Source organism: Aedes aegypti, chromosome 2, assembly GCF_002204515.2.
Source record: "Aedes aegypti strain LVP_AGWG chromosome 2, AaegL5.0 Primary Assembly, whole genome shotgun sequence".
NCBI classification, from domain to species: domain Eukaryota; kingdom Metazoa; phylum Arthropoda; class Insecta; order Diptera; family Culicidae; genus Aedes; species Aedes aegypti.
Window position 1 is genome coordinate 464,089,578 of NC_035108.1, and position 17,466 is coordinate 464,107,043.

Sequence of the window (17,466 nt, forward strand, 5' to 3'; positions counted from 1 at the left end):
GGTTGCTTATATGTTGAACAATATCAAACATGAAGTCTACCACAATATGAAGCCATTAGAATAGTCCATGCCAAATAGTTACATTATATTACATTGTACAGATATTTTTGAACAATATTGGAGTGCTAACTAGTGAGAAACTGTTACAACATAAATCAACAATTTGTGTAACAGTTTGTATTTTACTGTATATCACTTTTATTTAACAGTTTGGAAAACTGTTGACTGCATTGTACGCATAAAAAATTTAACTCAGTCGCAGGCACTGGAACGTAAAAACAAAGAAAGAGATAAATTTTTCACACAACTTTTCGAAAGTAATGGAAACAATACAAATGGAATAAAAATTAAAGAGAAACTAGAGAGAAGATGTTCATATCTTACGGTCGAAATAATTTTCTATCACTGCACAAAATAGTGACGATATCTCTGGTAGTTTTTTAGCGTGTATGCTGTGCTAGCCCGTCTGGTCGATCAAAACATTGTTGAAAAAAAAAAAAGAAAAATAAAATGTTCCACCTCATTTCCAAATGAAATCGTCGAAAAAAACATTGTTAATCTTAATTATAACCAGTTTTATGTAAATTTGATAGTGGTAGAATAGCAGAGCCTCGATGGTAAGTTATATTTTGATCAGATTGGCCATTAAAGTATAATAAAATCAGTAATTTGTTCCGACAGAATTGCGGTGTGGAGATTGCCAACAACCTGAACAAAACGGCTGTTACATTGGCTGCTACAGATTCAATCGATCCCGTCGCCGCTGATGTGGATGAAAACAGTAGATACCAGGAGGTTCGAGACAGGAGAGACCCGGAAGAATCGGCCGGCGTCGTGACAGTTCACCCGGAAAACAGGCGTATACAAAGCGCCATCAAACACCGGCAATCCTTCATGCATCCAAATGTAAGTTTCGGAACGTTTGTTACAAATTTCTAACGATTCCTTCACGTTCCAGTTTCCAACAAAGTGGATTATTAACTGTCCGACACACTGTTCGCAGACCGAGCATAAATGGATGGGGCTTATCTTTGAGGCTTAGCTCTGTCTCGAGAACGAAAATCACCGGCAGAAGGCCCACCGAAGCAGGAGTGTGATGAGTGCATTATTGGCATAATTAGAAGAAAAAATCACACTAGTTATTCTAATTTTTAAATTTCCGTTACAACATAAAATGTGTAATTTATTGATTGTAATACATTGTCTCCCATTACATTTTCAATATTATTTATACACAATAAAACAATAAATACGTGTTTTTCAATATTTTCTTATTGTACAAGCATACAAGCACAGTACAGCACAGGGTAAAAACACCATATCGCACAATAAACCAAACATTCTTTATTTAATTCCAGCCATATAGTTTCACTATTTTGAAACTGTCTTTCCTACAGTTAATTGGTCAAAAAATGGATAGTATGTCTACCAATTGGCGAATAGTCAACGAAAAATTTTGTTCGCAAAAATCGACGTTTTTTTATGGTTACAAAACTTAACCGCCTATTCCCCACATTGTAAATTATCCATTTACTATTTCCCAGACTGCCAAAACAGTTTGCGGTAGTGTTGGTTTATTGTTAATTTGGATGTTATACGAAACAGGATAGATATTGTCGTTAGTGGTTGTGGATAGTTCGGGAAATAGTGCCAATACCGTTCTGGTTTATGCGGGCAATTAAACATAGTGCAACGAACGAAATTCGACTGTATATTGTAAGTAGATGAAAAAACCGAATTTAGTACTATACCATTTAATTCCACTAGAGTTTGTATCCTTTGACAGATACGCGTATTTCGACCTCAACTGTAAGGCCGTCTTCAGTGTCATGTACTAGACTCGACTTGTAGGTGGTCAATCCACCGCCCGCAGCGCACAGTGGTTCCATTTGCTCTACGAAGCGGTCATAAATAATTTTACTCAATATCCGATGATAAATACCATCAGAAATTGCCAAATTAATTATTTTTGACTGTTAAAATCCCATCGAGATTGATGCCGTAATTGATATCACTTCAAAAATTCTAATTAGGATGCGGTGATCAAATTGCGAATGCTCTGTTATATGAATTATTATGTGTGCAAAAAATTAACTTGCAATTACAGTCATCTCTCCCTTACTCGATATTGAAAGGACTATCGAGTTAGAGAGGTATCGAGTTACAGAACACAAAACCAATGCAACTGCGATTCAAGGGACCATCGAGTTAGCCATGAAAATCAACTTTTACTATGGTTTTCTAACTCGATATCGAGATACGGAATATCGAGTAAGGGGGAGTTAACTGTATCTCTCTTTCCGTGTCCAAGATTAACAATAGTATGTTATATTTTATTAATAAGTACCATTAAATCTATAGATTGAAAGCAATATATTAGGATTATTAATGTCGAGCTTGAGAAGATTCGTCTCACAGAGCTGCTTGACATGCTCAGAAGCCTACTTTTTGGTATGTGGATGTTAAAAGCTAATGAACACTTGTCTAAGTGCCGAAGATGTACATACCAAATACTTGAAATACTTATTAATTGATAATGCAAATTTCACATCAAATCTCTACCAAAACCAAATAACAAACATGCCATTTAATGTAATGAACCTTGAGTTCAAAATATTTACAACTGAGAATTACTAACGAATTATTTGGTAATATTTTGTTGCTTCTTAATATTTTTTATTTCTACAATTTTATTTTTTTAGCACTGTCTATATAGATGCTGGGATGTCGTTGAATATCTTGTTTTGATGCTCAAAATAAATACAAGAATATTTTCATGTCATACCTCGCACCTTTTTGGGAAGTCATGTCATACATATTAGAATGGCTGTAGTACCAATACTAATTTAATAGGATTTTATTGTCTCAGCGCCCTCACTAAAACTACTTGTTAAATCAATATACAATGTTGCATGTGCATTCATATCAAATTGAAGTATGAGTAGTGAAAATTTCATTATTTTGTATATTCATTCCAGTTAGCTACAAATATACTAGTTTGTAATCAATTCTATGAATATTTTTACCATTGCCTTTATTGGTATAAACTCAAAACTTTGATGGCACGCTGCTAACTTATTTGCAAATATTTGCTGCTAGAACCTTCACAGGTTTATTTTCCTACTCAAACATGATCATTTGGTGGCAGAAGTTTGATTAAATGTGATTAAGAACATATTTAAAAACGTACTTCAAATAAAGTGATGTAGTTACGAAGTGAGTAAATTTCTATCCTCATTACTCACATCAATACTGACTCCTAGATGTTAAATTACACTCTAAAACGTATCGGAAGTGATAGATATACATCTGTACTAATCTTCTGTAAGCTTAACTGATTGAAAAATCATTTGATTCTGATTTGCAAAGACAACAAAGAATGTGCTGAAATCGCTTAATTTTTAACGTATTTTTCACATATGAAAAATACACTCAATCATTCATAGCCTTACTATGCTTATCATACAGGAACTTCTATAATGTTTCTGTTTTTACATTCTTGAGATCATAATTGATCCATGTAAAGGTAGAGGAATGACAACCAAGACATTTTATTTTTTGATTTATGACCTATGGGCGGTACCACTGTGCAGCGCTCGCATCATTTTTGTTCGTGTTTGACGTTTACACACTACCGCTATCTGTTGGCCCTCGGCCAAACACACCGAGCATTGGGCGTACATGTTCTCTCAACTATGATTTTGATCGCGATTTGTTCTAAGTGTTACGTCTGCTTGTCTGTGTTTAGATTCTAGCTCCTGTCCACTTTTTGGATTGCATTTAGGTCCTTGGTTTTTATAGCAATTCATTTTAGAACGCTGTACCAGTCAGTGCGCTGAAATGTGCCATAGCTGCGCAAGGCACACAGCGTACAGTGACCACCTCCTTGTTTATACATAAATCATCGGCAGAAAATTTATGGTATCCGCATTACGTATTCCGGTGATGAACGTGTGTGATGCTATTATGTATCCGGTAGAAATCAAGACCAACATTTATTTATAATTATTGTTTTCTCGGGCCCCGTGCGTCGCAGCTAATATGTGAATAGTGCGCTGTGTTCATAAAAATCGTAAGAATGCAGCGCCACACTAAAAAACTGATTTCAAAATCGCGCGAGTTGAGGCGCGTCGCGAGTCTCACTGGCGCGATCCGGTTTGGTGGCGGTGCGGCAATATTAATCCTGGTCCCCCGAGATTCCTCCGCCTGCAACGTGCGAAGTTTGATTTTTGACCAACTTCGCCGCGTCGCAAATCGATTTTCAATAGTGCGCATAATGCACACGGCAGAGAGCATAGATGCGCACTATGGCGAAAGGACTCGCGACGCGGCGAAGTTGGTCGAAAATTGAACTCCGCACGTTGGTTCACCCATTTTTAGTCGCGAAGCAGTATAACTCAAAATTAATTCTGCTCCCATCAGGTCATCAGTTTCTAAATTTCAAGGAAATCCATTTTCGGTGAAAGGCATTTCGGATTCTCGGAAAATTTTCATCACCGACATCCGGCAGCACTGATTTTTGTTGTGTATGTGTACGCAGCCAGACAAGGAGGAGAGTCATGTTTTGATTATTTTCGATTGGGATTTCAATTTTCCTCTAAAAAATTTAATATTTGTTTTTAATAATTAAATTGAGGCATAATAATGTCCTCGATTGCTTTACCAAACGTGGAATCGGATAGTTTCAATCATGAAAATGAAGGATCATCTAAAAGGACGATCCCTGGTGAGTGCGACAGGCAGCTTCAAAATGAGCGTGAAAATTCCGAAAATTTAGGCCGTGATCCAGTTCCGATCGAAGCGAACGAAAACTCCGATGCAAAGTGCGGTTCGGCTGAACAAACGAATATCGGTGATGGCACGACAACGAAGAACGCTTCTTCCGGTCGTAAAAGAGGCCGCCCTCCGAAAAAACCGGACAAACCTCCCCCGCAAGAGCAAAAGGTATGAAGCAATGCACAGAGGAGTAACAGGACCAGGGATGGGAAATGTACTGTAGCAAACATTTACCACCACGACATTCACATTTTTCTACACGACCATCAAAATCCAAAGCAATCCATGACCGTTCAAAACAAAAAAATGTCACGGCTCTTCAAAACTGTAATCTTCTTCTTCGCAACGTTTTTTCAAACCCGAATGCGAAATGACTCGAGCACAGTGGTGACGCGATTTTTCCGGTTTTCGGGGTTTTGCATTTTTGCTCGATAAAGGCAGCATGAAATTGAACTTGTTTATATGTATCGCAACGGAATGATTGTGCTCTTGCTGTTAGAGCTAATAGATTTCAATTAGTTGAAAACAAAAGCGAAATATTAGCGATTGAATTATTTAACATTTTTTTCAATCATTCACCTCGAGATGGCTGCCCGAAAACGGTCATAGTGGAGAGGCAAAAACAGTCAAGCAGTGTGTGAACCGTTGGCAGCGCAACACTTGATGGTATTGATGCTGCTGATGCTTTGTGCTTTGGTTGACTGGCAGAATCGATGAACTGTGGCAAATTGTGATCACAGTTCTCAAGCCTGAACAGGACCAACTTTATGGTCAAAATGTTTAGACGTTTAAATGGCTTCTATACATTTGTGAGCTAAAAAATCATAGCATCTATCTGATTAGGTATATTGTTTAGAACACATTTTGAATTATAAATCATCATTACGTTCCAACGTCAATAACTTACATTACAAAGCAAAGCAATAGTTGGAAACTCCTGAAAAGATTCTTTCTTTTTTTTCAATCTTTTTAGTATTTTTATGGCTTCGTAATTTTTTTAATTTTTTGTTGATTAAATAGAAGATTTTCTACCAAAATTGTTCTTCCTTGTCCTGATACAGAATGTACAGGTCTTATGTCTTATGGAATTTAGTCTAGTTACTCCTTCGTGCAATGGTTAGAAATGAAGGTAGATAATTAACTTTAGTTTGCTTTTCAGAAAAAGGGTCGCCCAAAGAACGAAGCAAACTGCAACTTGTCGTGCGACATTTGTGGAAAGGACTCCAACACTTTACGGGACCTAGAATTGCATCAGAAAATTCACTTCGGTATCAAGGATTTCGAGTGCGAGTACTGCCATGTGCGTTTCGCACAGAAGGGTACTCTCAAAGTGCACCTCAGGACGCACACCGGAGAAAAACCGTTCAAGTGCAGTTACTGTCCGGAAGCATTCGCCCAAAAGGTCTCGCTGGACAATCACGTGTTCAAACATACCGGAAAGGGGGTTAAGTGCCCTCTTTGTCCATCGATCCATGCAACACCCAGTAGCGTCAAGCAACACATGAAGCAGGTGCATTCGGAAGAACGACCAAACGTGTGCCAGATTTGCGGAAGAAGCTATAAGAAAAAGAGAGATCTGATGAAGCACATCGAGGGCCACGATAATCGTATCTGTTCGGTTTGCGGGAAGGTGTTCGACACGATGTATGCCCTGAAGACCCACATGCACATCCACGCTGGCAATAGGTGCTCCTTTTGCAATCGGTCGTTTAAGTCGGAAGAAGAGCTGCAAGCTCACGCCAAATTGCGAGGAAGGGCTCATCAGTGCGAGTTGTGCTGTTACAGCTTCAATAAGGCGGAATTCCTGAGCAATCATCACCGGAGAAACCACTGGAAAGTGATGGGACTGGAGCAGTTGGTGTGGAACTTCCCTCCTCGACCGAAGAAACCCAAACCACCGAAAAAAGCTAAGGCTCCCAGATTCTCGGTTGGACTGGTGGATGAGAATCTAGTTGATTTCGTTGTATCAAATTCTGTGCCGTTAGAACAAGCTGTTACGAAGAAACCCACTGTGAAACCAGAATCATCGGCAAATGTGAAAAAAGAATCTATTCCGGCGAAAGCAGAACTCCCGAAAACAGAAAGCCTCAAACACCAAGATCAACAATCAGACGACGATTGTGACTTCCCCGGAGATGTAGCTCCGCTTGACGACGATTCCGATTCCGAGCTGAAATACCCTGGAAATTTAGAGGAAAATGTTATCGAGAAACCGACAGAGTCTGAGGACGACGTAAAAATCGACGTTAAAGTTGAGGATGAACCTTCTCTTCCGCTGCCGGTGGAAGTGTTTGTCAAATTGGAAGAAGGAGATGGCGAGACGTTGAACCTGGGCGGCAGTCAACTGGAGAATGAGCTCAGTGAGTTGGACGTTAAGAAAGAAAGTTCGTCTGACAGTGAGGATGACGATGTTCCCCTGGCGGTAAGTAGGATTTTGTAGGATTGTTCGGCACAGAGCGTTTATGATTAATGGGGCGGTCCATTAATTACGTAAGACAATTTTCGGGATTTTTCAACCCCCCTCCCCCATGATAAGATTTTCTGTATGAAAATCCAAAATAAATTGTATGGCGCGTAAGAAATCTCAAACCCCCCCTCCCCCCATAACCCCTTATGTAATTAATGGACAGCCCCAATGGTTATGATTGGTAAAAAATGCCAATCATTAATCACTTATCATAATTATTGCAATATTTTATTTTATTGTAATTGTAATTTAGCATAACAATTTTTCATCAAGAACAGACTGTTTTGGAAGAAAGGATATAATTGTGGTTATAATGCAGGGCTGATAGGGTAACGGTCGTATTTTGGACCCCTTAAGGAAGTGATTTCAGTTTTTTGTCCCAATTAATTAATTGCACAGCGTAACCAAGTCAAAAAACGTGGCAAAATGTAGAGATAAACTTCCTCTACGAGATAAAATGCCCATACGATCATTGAAGATGCAAAAAACGTCGAAAATAATTGAATTGCGAAGCACTGTTTTTCATTATTTAGGACACACTAATACATTTTGGACCCCCGGCATTTTTTATCGTTTGGTGACAACGTCTACGACACTGGTTGTATAATATGCTTGCCCATAGTCTAATCAATCGATTGACAATGGAAAACCGAAGAAATTCTACGCTTTTAGTTCAGAAATTTGAAAAAAGTTTTTGTTTACATCTGGAAAATTTCTGACGGCTTCAATTTCTGTGTGTAACGTGTTGTAACGGTTGCATGGATGAACCGATTAAATTTAATTAATTTCAGATAAAATAAACACATTTTCTTTGTACAAACGGTTGATGCAAGTACGGAATAGTCCTATCTTTCCAAATGACATGCGAATTGAGTTGATCTTTCAATTTAAACTGGGAAATTTGCAGGAAAATGGTCCAGGGGGTCCAAAATATATTGGTTACCCTAGTAGGTCTATTTTAAGATACTAAGTCTCCATACTTCATGGGGCCTTCCTTAGCCGAGTGGTTAGAGTCCGCGGCTTCAAAGCAAAGCCATTATGAAGGTGTCTGGGTTCGAATCCCGGTCGGTCCAGGATCTTCTCGTTATGGAAATTTCCTTGATTTCCCTGGGCATAGAGTATCATCGTACCTGCCACACGATATACGAATGCGAAAATGGCAATTCAAATGCTCTCAGTTATTAACTGTGGAAGTGCTTTTAGAAGGGGGTGGGTGGGTGTCCTCGTGATGTTACGGCTCATACAAAATTTATAAAATAATCATAGAAAAAGTGTTACGAGGGGATGGGTGGGTGTCAAAAATGGCCATTTTTAGCGTTATGAAATTTATGAACAAACCCTTATTTAAAGTCTGTTACGTGACTATTGCACAGGTTTTTTTCAGGAAGTTATCGAGGAAATGCTTCAGGAATTCTGCAAGTGGTTTCGTCTGGCATTCTGGTATACTTTTCCAATGATCTCTCTAGAAATTCCTCTAGTGATTCCGCAACAAATCTTCCAGTGGTGTTTCCAACGATGCTTAGAAAAGTTTCTTCAGAATTTACTCCAGGAAAACCTTGAGCACTCCAACATTTCTACCTCCAGTAATTGGCTAGAGACTATCTTAGGATTTTCTTCAGCTATTTTTGACAAATTGTTCCATCGGTTTTCCCAGTTGTTAAAGAGATGTACAGCAGACCCAAGCAACCAAAATTTCAGATAGAAGGTTGTTTTGGCTTAGGCAGCTCACTTTTTAAGTAATTAATCGAACTTCAGTTAACATAAAGTTCATTTAAGATAGTTAAATAGAATGCTATTGATCATAAAGTTTAAAAAAATATCGACTCGACTTTTTCCGAGCTTCCTAGTTGTTGATAAGTGCATGAGCTACTTTTTTGAGAATCACGTTCTGTTAGCTTTCGTTATGTATTTTATTCAGCCATATTGTTTCATTAGAACTCAAAATCTCTAGAATTGAACTTTTGAGTTCACTGCTTAAGTAATTTCGGTTGCTTGGGGAGATCTTCCAAAGATTTTTCAGGAGTCCTTCTAAGCATATCCACAAGGGTTCATTTAAGAGCTTCAGAAGAAATTCTTTTAGGGATTTTCCCAAAAAGACATTCTCATATGAATTCCTACAAGAATTCATCCACATTTACTCCCAGGTAATATTCGAGGAAATATATAAAACACTTTTTCAGGAAATTTTCAATATTCTCGACCTGGGATTCTTATAAGGATTACTCCTGCAATTTTTCCAATTTCTAGTGTAATTTGTCGGGTCTACCCCGTTTGGCATAATGCTGTATGGCATAATGCCGTTTGGCATACAGTCGTTTGGCATAATAGCTGTTTGGCATAATGCCATTTGGCATAATGGCCGTTTGGTATAATTGCCATTTGGCATAATAGCCGTTTGGCATAATTGCGAAAAACATTGAATTTGATCAATTTACTTCGATTAAACAAAGGAGTGTGTATAAACTGCTCACGATTGTACATTCCGTTGTCAATTATTGATAGGACATACTTCTAATCTTCATTTTTCATAGAAACCAATATCCAATAAAGCTCTTTTGGAATTGCATCATACATGACTTCCGGGGTCATTATGTCCGGGATATTAAAGCGAATTTTTAACAAAAATATTTTTTTTTATCTAGTTCATTTATTTGAGGCTCAAATGCGTTTAACGCTTTACGGAGCCGAAATTCATTTTTTGTATTTTTATTACATACAATTAATTGGCTTTTTCAACATTACTATGGGATGGAGCCAGGGTACTCGTGGCAGCTCGAGGTTAGTGGTCGCAATTTTTGAAGGAAGGACATGGTAGGGATTGGGATCAGGGTTCTTAGCAGCTCATCCGGGAGGTATAACGTGGCATCTTGATTTTCGTTTCATGGCATTGGTAGCGATTTCTTGCCGGTATTCGACTGCCGGATGGCCATGATCCTCAATCCAACACAAAGGGGACAAAACACAAAAAAAAAACTGGGGAAGCGAACACAAGAGAATTCAACTTTTATACAAGACGAGCGAAGAAAATCGTAAATTGCGACCATATAAATAAGATCGCGGGTGCCCAACACATCTCTAACTGGAACATAGGGTTGTCTGCCTCGGGCCGCAAGGGTATACAAAAGTTGCGCTCTGGAGGCGTCCATATTCGGGCACTGCCAAACTACGTGATCGATGTCATCATAACCGGAACCACACCTATTACAAATATTGCTCAGCGCGAGGTTAATCCTGTGTAGATGTGCATCTAGCGAGTAATGGTTGGACATAAGTCTTGACATCACGCGAATGAAATCTCGACTTACGTCCAAACCTTTCCACCAGGCTCGCAAGGAAACTCTAGGAATTATGGAATGTAACCACCGTCCCAGTTGGCCATTTAGCCAATTGCTTTGCCAACCGTGAAGAGAACTTTGACGTACTAAATGAAAAAAATCATCGTGTGAAATTCGTCTATCATAAATCTCACCTTCCTCAGCGCCCACCTTTGCGAGAGAGTCTGCCTTCTCATTGCCATAAATTAAGCAATGTGAGGGGACCCATACAAAGGTAATCTTATAAGATCTTTCGACCAGTGCACACATCTGCTCTCTTATTTTTGTAAGAAAGTAAGATGTATGCTTTACAGGTTTCATCGATCGGAGTGCCTCGATTGAACTAAGACTATCCGAGAAGATGAAGAAGTGGTCTGCGGGCATGTTTGAGATCATCCCCAAAGCGAAGTTGATTACTGCCAGCTCAGCAACATAAACCGCGCAAGGTTCCTAAATTTTTTGGAAGGCGGAAGATTTTTCATTGAAGACACCGAAGCCAGTGGATCCATTTATACGTGACCCGTCAGTGAAATATCTCCTGTAGGAATCAACATTCTGGAACTTTGCATTGAAAATACGTGGAATAGTTATGCATCGAAGTAGATCTGGAATTCCATGAATAGCTTGTTTCATGGACAGAGCATATTCAACAGAGGAACTGTCATTGGTGAAGCGTACACGTGGAGGGTTATAACATGGAAGGCTAATGTCAGATGACATGTAGTAGAGATAAACTCTCATGAATTTTGACTGAGTGTTCAGTTTGAGCAATTCTTCGAAGTTTTCGATGACGAGTGTATTACTCACTCCACACTTAATAAGTATTCTTAGCGAGAGCTCCCAGAATCGGTTCTGTAGCGGTAAAACCTCTGCCAGAACCTCTAGGCTCGCATTATGTGTCGAGTGCATACACCCTAAGGCGATACGCAAACAACGATATTGAATTCGTTGCAATTTAATCAAGTGGCAGTTTGCTGCTGAGAGAAAACAGAAAGAGCCATACTCTAGAACAGAGAGAATGGTTGTTTTATAGAGTTTTATGAGGTCTTCCGGGTGAGCACCCCAGCATGTTCCGGTAATTGTTCGTAGGAAATTGATCCTTTGTTGGCATTTTTCCGTTAAATACCTAATAGGAGTTCGCCAAGTTCCTTTGAATCAAACCAGACCACAAGGTATTTTGAAGTCAAAGACTGGTCGATGTCTGTTCCCAGAAGCTTAAGCTTTAGTTGGGCAGGATTCCGCTTCCTTGAAAATACGACCAGTTGAGTTTTTTGCGGAGAAAACTCGATCCCTAAATTTCTAGCCCAAGTAGATAGATTATCAAGGGAATTTTGCAATGGTCTTTGCAAGATTTCCGCTCGTGGGCCCTTCATAGGAACCACAGCATCATCTGCAAGTTGTCTAAGCGTGCATGGTTCTTCCAAACAGTTGTCAATATCTTTAACATAAAAATTATAAAGCAAGAGACTCACACATGAGCCTTGGGGAAGGCCCATATAGCTAATTCTGGAAGTTGTCAGTTGACCGAGAGTGAAGCTCATGTGTTTTTCTGACAACAGATTGTACAAGAAATTATTATTAGAAATCCAGATAGTCCACTATTGTGCAAATTTTCTGACAATATTTCTATGGAAACTGAATCAAAAGCGCCTTTAATATCCAAGAAAACCGAAGCCAATTGCTCCTTGTCCGCAAAGGCTAGTTGAATATCTGATGAAAGCAACGCTAGACAATCGTTTGTTCCTTTGCCCTTACGAAAGCCAAATTGTGTACTGGAAAGCATGTTGTTTGATTCGACCCAGTGATCGAGTTGGGATAGGATCATTTTTTCTAACAATTTCCTTAAACATGATAACATAGCGATCGGGCGGTACGAATTATGATCAGACGCTGGTTTCCCAGGCTTTTGAATAGCTATTACTTTGACCTGTCTCCATTCAGGTGGAATAATGTTGTGCTCCATGAATGAGTTGAGATATCGATATCGGGGAGATTTTTAAGAAGATTGAACTTAATCATATCGCGTCCCGGAGAGGAGTTGTTTGATGAAAGAAGAGCCATAGAAAATTCCAGCATAGTGAATGGTCTGTCCAAAGAATCGTCTCTTGGAGTTTCCCAAAAAGGCGGATGAGCTGGAACTGAGTCAGGACAGACCTTTTTTGCGAAGTTGAATATCCATCGGTTGGAGTATTCGTCACTCTCATTTGAAGATGAGCGGTTTCGCATGTTGCGAGCCACTCTCAAAGCGTCGACATTGAAGTTTCTCGCGAGAGGCCATCAACGAAACGCCGCCAATAACTACGCTTCTTCGCTTTGATTAGATTCTTCAGCTTTCTTTCGAGCTTCGAGTACTTTAAATAGAGTGTTGAATGATTCGATACCGAAAGTTACCGCTGAGAACCGGTGAGAATTGTCGCTCTCGTATAGCGAGGTGACAATTGTCGACTCGAGTGAAGTGACTCGCCGTGTAAATCAAATGCATTGAGAAATTTGAGGAACTTTATGAGGAAAATTTATGGAGGAATTTATGAAAGAATTCCTTATAGATTTCCTGTAACAATCCCTGTAGAAATTTTTGAAGAAAACCTCGAAAATACCCCTATGAAAATGGTTGGAAATTTTACTGGAAAAATCGGTGTAGAAACTCTCAAAGATTCCCGGAAAAATCGCTTTACGTGAGATTTGTGTTAAAAGATTGTGTTAAAGAATTAGTGGGCACATTTCTGGAGGAAATACTGAGATAGTCCCTGGGAAAACTTTCAGGATAGGTAATCGTTGAGAAAATTACTACGCTACCACGGTTTCCTTGGAGCAAATTCTGGATAAATTACTCTAAGCATAAAAGGAAAAATCTCTGGGAGAATTTCTAAACGAATGCCTAAGAGAACTGTTAGAGAAATGTGTATAAGATTTCCTGAAACTATTCCAGTAGAAATCACTAGAACAATTTCTGAAGTTTTTTCTTGAGAAATGAAAGCAGAAATTTCTGAAAAACCTAAGAAATCGTCGCGTAAGAGTCTCTGAAAGTTTCTCTAGAATCGTGCATCATGGATGACTGTCGACAGAATTCAGGTTATAAAAAAGACTTTAGAGACCATCTGCCTTCCTTAACCTCGTGGAAATGTCCGCGGGTACAACTCAAGGCCACGCTAAAGGTGTATGGGTTCGATTCCCAGTCCGTTCAGGATCTTTTCGCTATGGAAATTTCGTTGACTTCCCTGGACACAGAGTATCTGTATCTGCCACACGATATACGTATGAGAAAATGGCAATTTTGGCGAAGAAAGCTCTCGGATAATAACTCTTAGAGCAGCTGAGAAGCGTTGCCCCAGTAACGACGTAATGCTAAGAAGAGTTTCCAAAATTATAATCATTAATCATAATGTTTAACCATGGTAAAATTTAATTCAATCATAAATCACTCAATTAACCATTGGTACTAATCATTAACGCTCTGCTTCGGCATTTGTTTGCTATTTCAGGCCCTAAAGTTGAAAACTCGCCTTGAGAAGAAGTTACATCCAAATAACGAAGACGACCAAATAATAAAACCAACCAATGACTCACATAAATTTAAATCGAAGGATCATTTAGCGTCCAGAAGCATCAAAAAAGTTCACGATGAAGTCACGAATTTGGAATGCAAATTTTGTCATAAGCAATTCTCAGGTAAAAGAGTACTCAGAGAACACGTACGAACGCACACCGGTGATAAACCCTACAAATGCCAACACTGTTCGAAGAGTTTCCGATTCAACTGCTTGTTGAACAAGCACTTGCTCAAGCACACCAAACAGGGAATCAAATGTGATCTGTGTCCAAGGGTGTTTGCAACTAAGACGATCCTCAAACAGCACAAGGAGAACATTCACGCCATGGAGAAGAACTACAAGTGCCAGTTGTGTGAAAAACGTTTCAAATTCAGTAGAAGCTTGAGAATACATCTGCACAGGCACGAAGATAAAACCTGCAAGAGATGTGGAGAAGTTTGCAACGGATTGGCAGCACTGATAGAGCATAGAAAGACTGCTCATCCACCAGTTAAAGAAAAACCTGGGGTAAGCATTTCGATCGATTTTCATGCATTCTGGGGAATAAAATTCTGGGCAGCGGTTCATTCTGGGGAACGTCATAGAATCATTTGAAGCATTAATTTAATCTCTTTCAGCCCCTGATCTGCGAACTGTGCGGCAAAACCAGCGCCTCGGCATCCTCCCTAGCTGCCCATCGTGCTCAGCACAAAGAGTATCTGCGGTTCAAATGCGACGAATGTCCGAAGGCGTTCGTCTTCAAAGGAATGCTGGAGACTCACAAACGTGTAGAACACCATGGGGAGCGACATATTTGTCCCAACTGTGGCAAGCAATTCAAGCATTTGGCATATCTCAAACGCCACAGCTATCAGCACAAGGAAGATAAGGGCTTCAAGTGTGAAAAATGCCCGTCAGCTTTCCGACATCCTGGTGCTTTGCGATATCATGTCCGAGCCAAGCACGGTGAAACGATGTTTCCGTGCAGCCTTTGCAGTAAGGAATACCGGACTGCTGAAGCGCTGAAAGTGCACCAGAAAATTCATAGCGACGAAAGACGCTTCCATTGCGAGTTTTGTCCTCGCGAGTTCATTCAAAGGGCTACGTTACTTAAGCACATGACAATCCACAGTGCGGATCGACAGCAAAAGTGCGTTGTTTGTGAGCAGATTTTCTATAAAAAGGTCGAACTGGCCATCCATCAAGCTAAGGAACATCCCAACCATCCGTTGATCGGTCGAACGGTCAAGCTTCACACTTGTGGCATTTGCGGGATGAACTTCACCAAGGAGAACCTCCTGAGGCAACATACCGACATCCATGGAAGCGAGTACAAATTCAAGTGCGATATGTGTGAGGATAAAAAGTTCAAACAAATGGCCGGTCTGAGGTATCATTGGCACCATTTCCATGGGATAGAGCCCCCGAAAAGAAACCTGGGTAAGAAGACGGAGAAAAAGGCTGAGAAGGTGGATCAAGGCGAATCGAGATCGGCGCCTTTTGAAAATGATTTGGAGTTTATGATATATTCCACCGCGTGTGGGTCAACGAGTTCAAATACGCGATGAGCAACTTGAAAAATGAAGATAAATCATGAAAAACACTGAAGAAGAGTAATCGTCAAATAAGCGTTACTCGTTTTCATGAAGGTGTCCAAATAGGCTAGGGGAATTGGTTCACCTTGAATGAACTTATCGTCGAGAAAAAGTAGATTTTGCATGAAAATTGACAAGTAGGGAGCCCGATCCTATTCTTGGCACTTTTGATTCACTTCGGCAGTGGAGTTTGAGCTACAAAGCTCATATTTGGCCACAATATGCGTCTTACTAAAGCGCTTCTTATTGCAAAGTTTCAGACAATTCGTCCGATAAAACTCCCCATGCCAAAATGAATCATGGAAGTGCCCAAGTAGCTCTGCACCCTATTATAATGAAAAGTTCATTTACTTCTCCTAGCCTAAGAATGTCAACAAAGTTTTTCGTAGACATGAATTCAGTATCTGGCATGATGTCTACAAACTGCAAATGTCTATCATTTTTTTCATACTACAAGCCAAGTCCCTGCAACGTTGGATTTGAAAATTACCTATCTGCATCAAAACAGTTCGCGAGCAATTGCTACACTATGACTATAATTAGGCATGAAAACCTACAAGTTTGAGTATCGAAATTGAAACGTTGAAATACCTAAATGATTTGCGTTTAAAGGCTAAAAATTTGCTTGTGCAGAAGGTGATTCTACTTGATCGGAATAAAAGCCAGCTTCCCTGGAATGGGATTGTTTAGCATTGTCTCGATTTCCTCTGATAATAGCATTTATAGCGTTACACTAGCGGATGTGCCGAATTCCAAATCAATTAGCTCTGATGAACCGGCATCCAAAGAAGCTTAAACACTTCAAAAGTTGAACAATGAATCGCAATTTTTTGCAAGGAAGAAATACACGACGGAACACGTTTCTATGACTATGGCATAACTGTTAGTTGGATCAAAAAAGTGGGAAAAATGTTGAAACGTCTTTTGATCAACTAAGGATACCATATTTAGACAGAAACTCATGAATTCCTAGATTTTGTGTGTCTTGGAAGTACATTAAGATGGTAACAATTTCAGTAATAAACATACTTCAGTTATTGTACATGAACCATTGAATCCAAATTACTGTCCGAAAATTCCGTGCAGCCCATCTTAGGAGTAGGAGTGATCGGTTCTTTTGAGTTTGTATAATGCAAGTGTGCAAATTTTAATCAATATTTTTTTCTTCTTTGAGTTGCAGGCAGTTCTTTCGAGTTGTACTATTTGAGTTAAACTTTGAGTGATAGTTGTCAAAAAAAATCGACTGATACAATTGTCTGCGAAATTCAAAGTTGACAGTGACTTCAGGCGATAAACCTTGAAAATAAGTCCCTGCATTACTTGTTTGTAAGTACATCTTGTCGATATTACAATTTCCAACAAGAGATGTATCCTTCTTTTAATATCAGATATTCTTTCGTAAGTTGCACTTGCAAAGTGATTGTCGGCATCATTATTATTACGTTTTCATCAGTGATTTTTCTTCTTTTATCATCGGCTGTTCTTTAGCTATGTACTTTTTAAATAGTTTTCTGCTAATCTGCTAATATCTGCTAATATCAACGCACCCCCTAGCCATGGCCAATCTGCGTTGTTTACACAAACATCCCTATAAACCCCACGCTGGGAAATACGTTTACCGAAAAAGGCGTTATGAGGTTCTGCACTGCATTCTTGTATTGGATTTACTTTAATGGCATTGTTGTTAGCAATTCACAAAAAAAAAGTGAAAGAGAAAGAAAACATGATTTGTGCAGGCAGAGCCCCATAGGCCATGCTATACCAGTTAGCACGCCCGACGCCCA

At 39.4% G+C, this 17,466-nt stretch overlaps 1 protein-coding gene across 1 annotated transcript; it reads left to right on the top strand.

Moving 5' to 3' along the window:
- The first annotated feature begins 4,528 nt into the window (after positions 1 to 4,528).
- On the top strand, positions 4,529 to 16,730 carry LOC5568192 (zinc finger protein 37 homolog). Its single transcript, XM_021848229.1, has 4 exons — positions 4,529 to 4,944; positions 5,936 to 7,198; positions 14,040 to 14,615; positions 14,726 to 16,730. Exons 1-4 carry the CDS (start codon positions 4,645 to 4,647, stop codon positions 15,653 to 15,655), a joined length of 3,069 nt encoding a protein of 1,022 aa, XP_021703921.1. The 5' UTR covers positions 4,529 to 4,644; the 3' UTR covers positions 15,656 to 16,730.
- Positions 16,731 to 17,466: the final 736 nt, after the last annotated feature.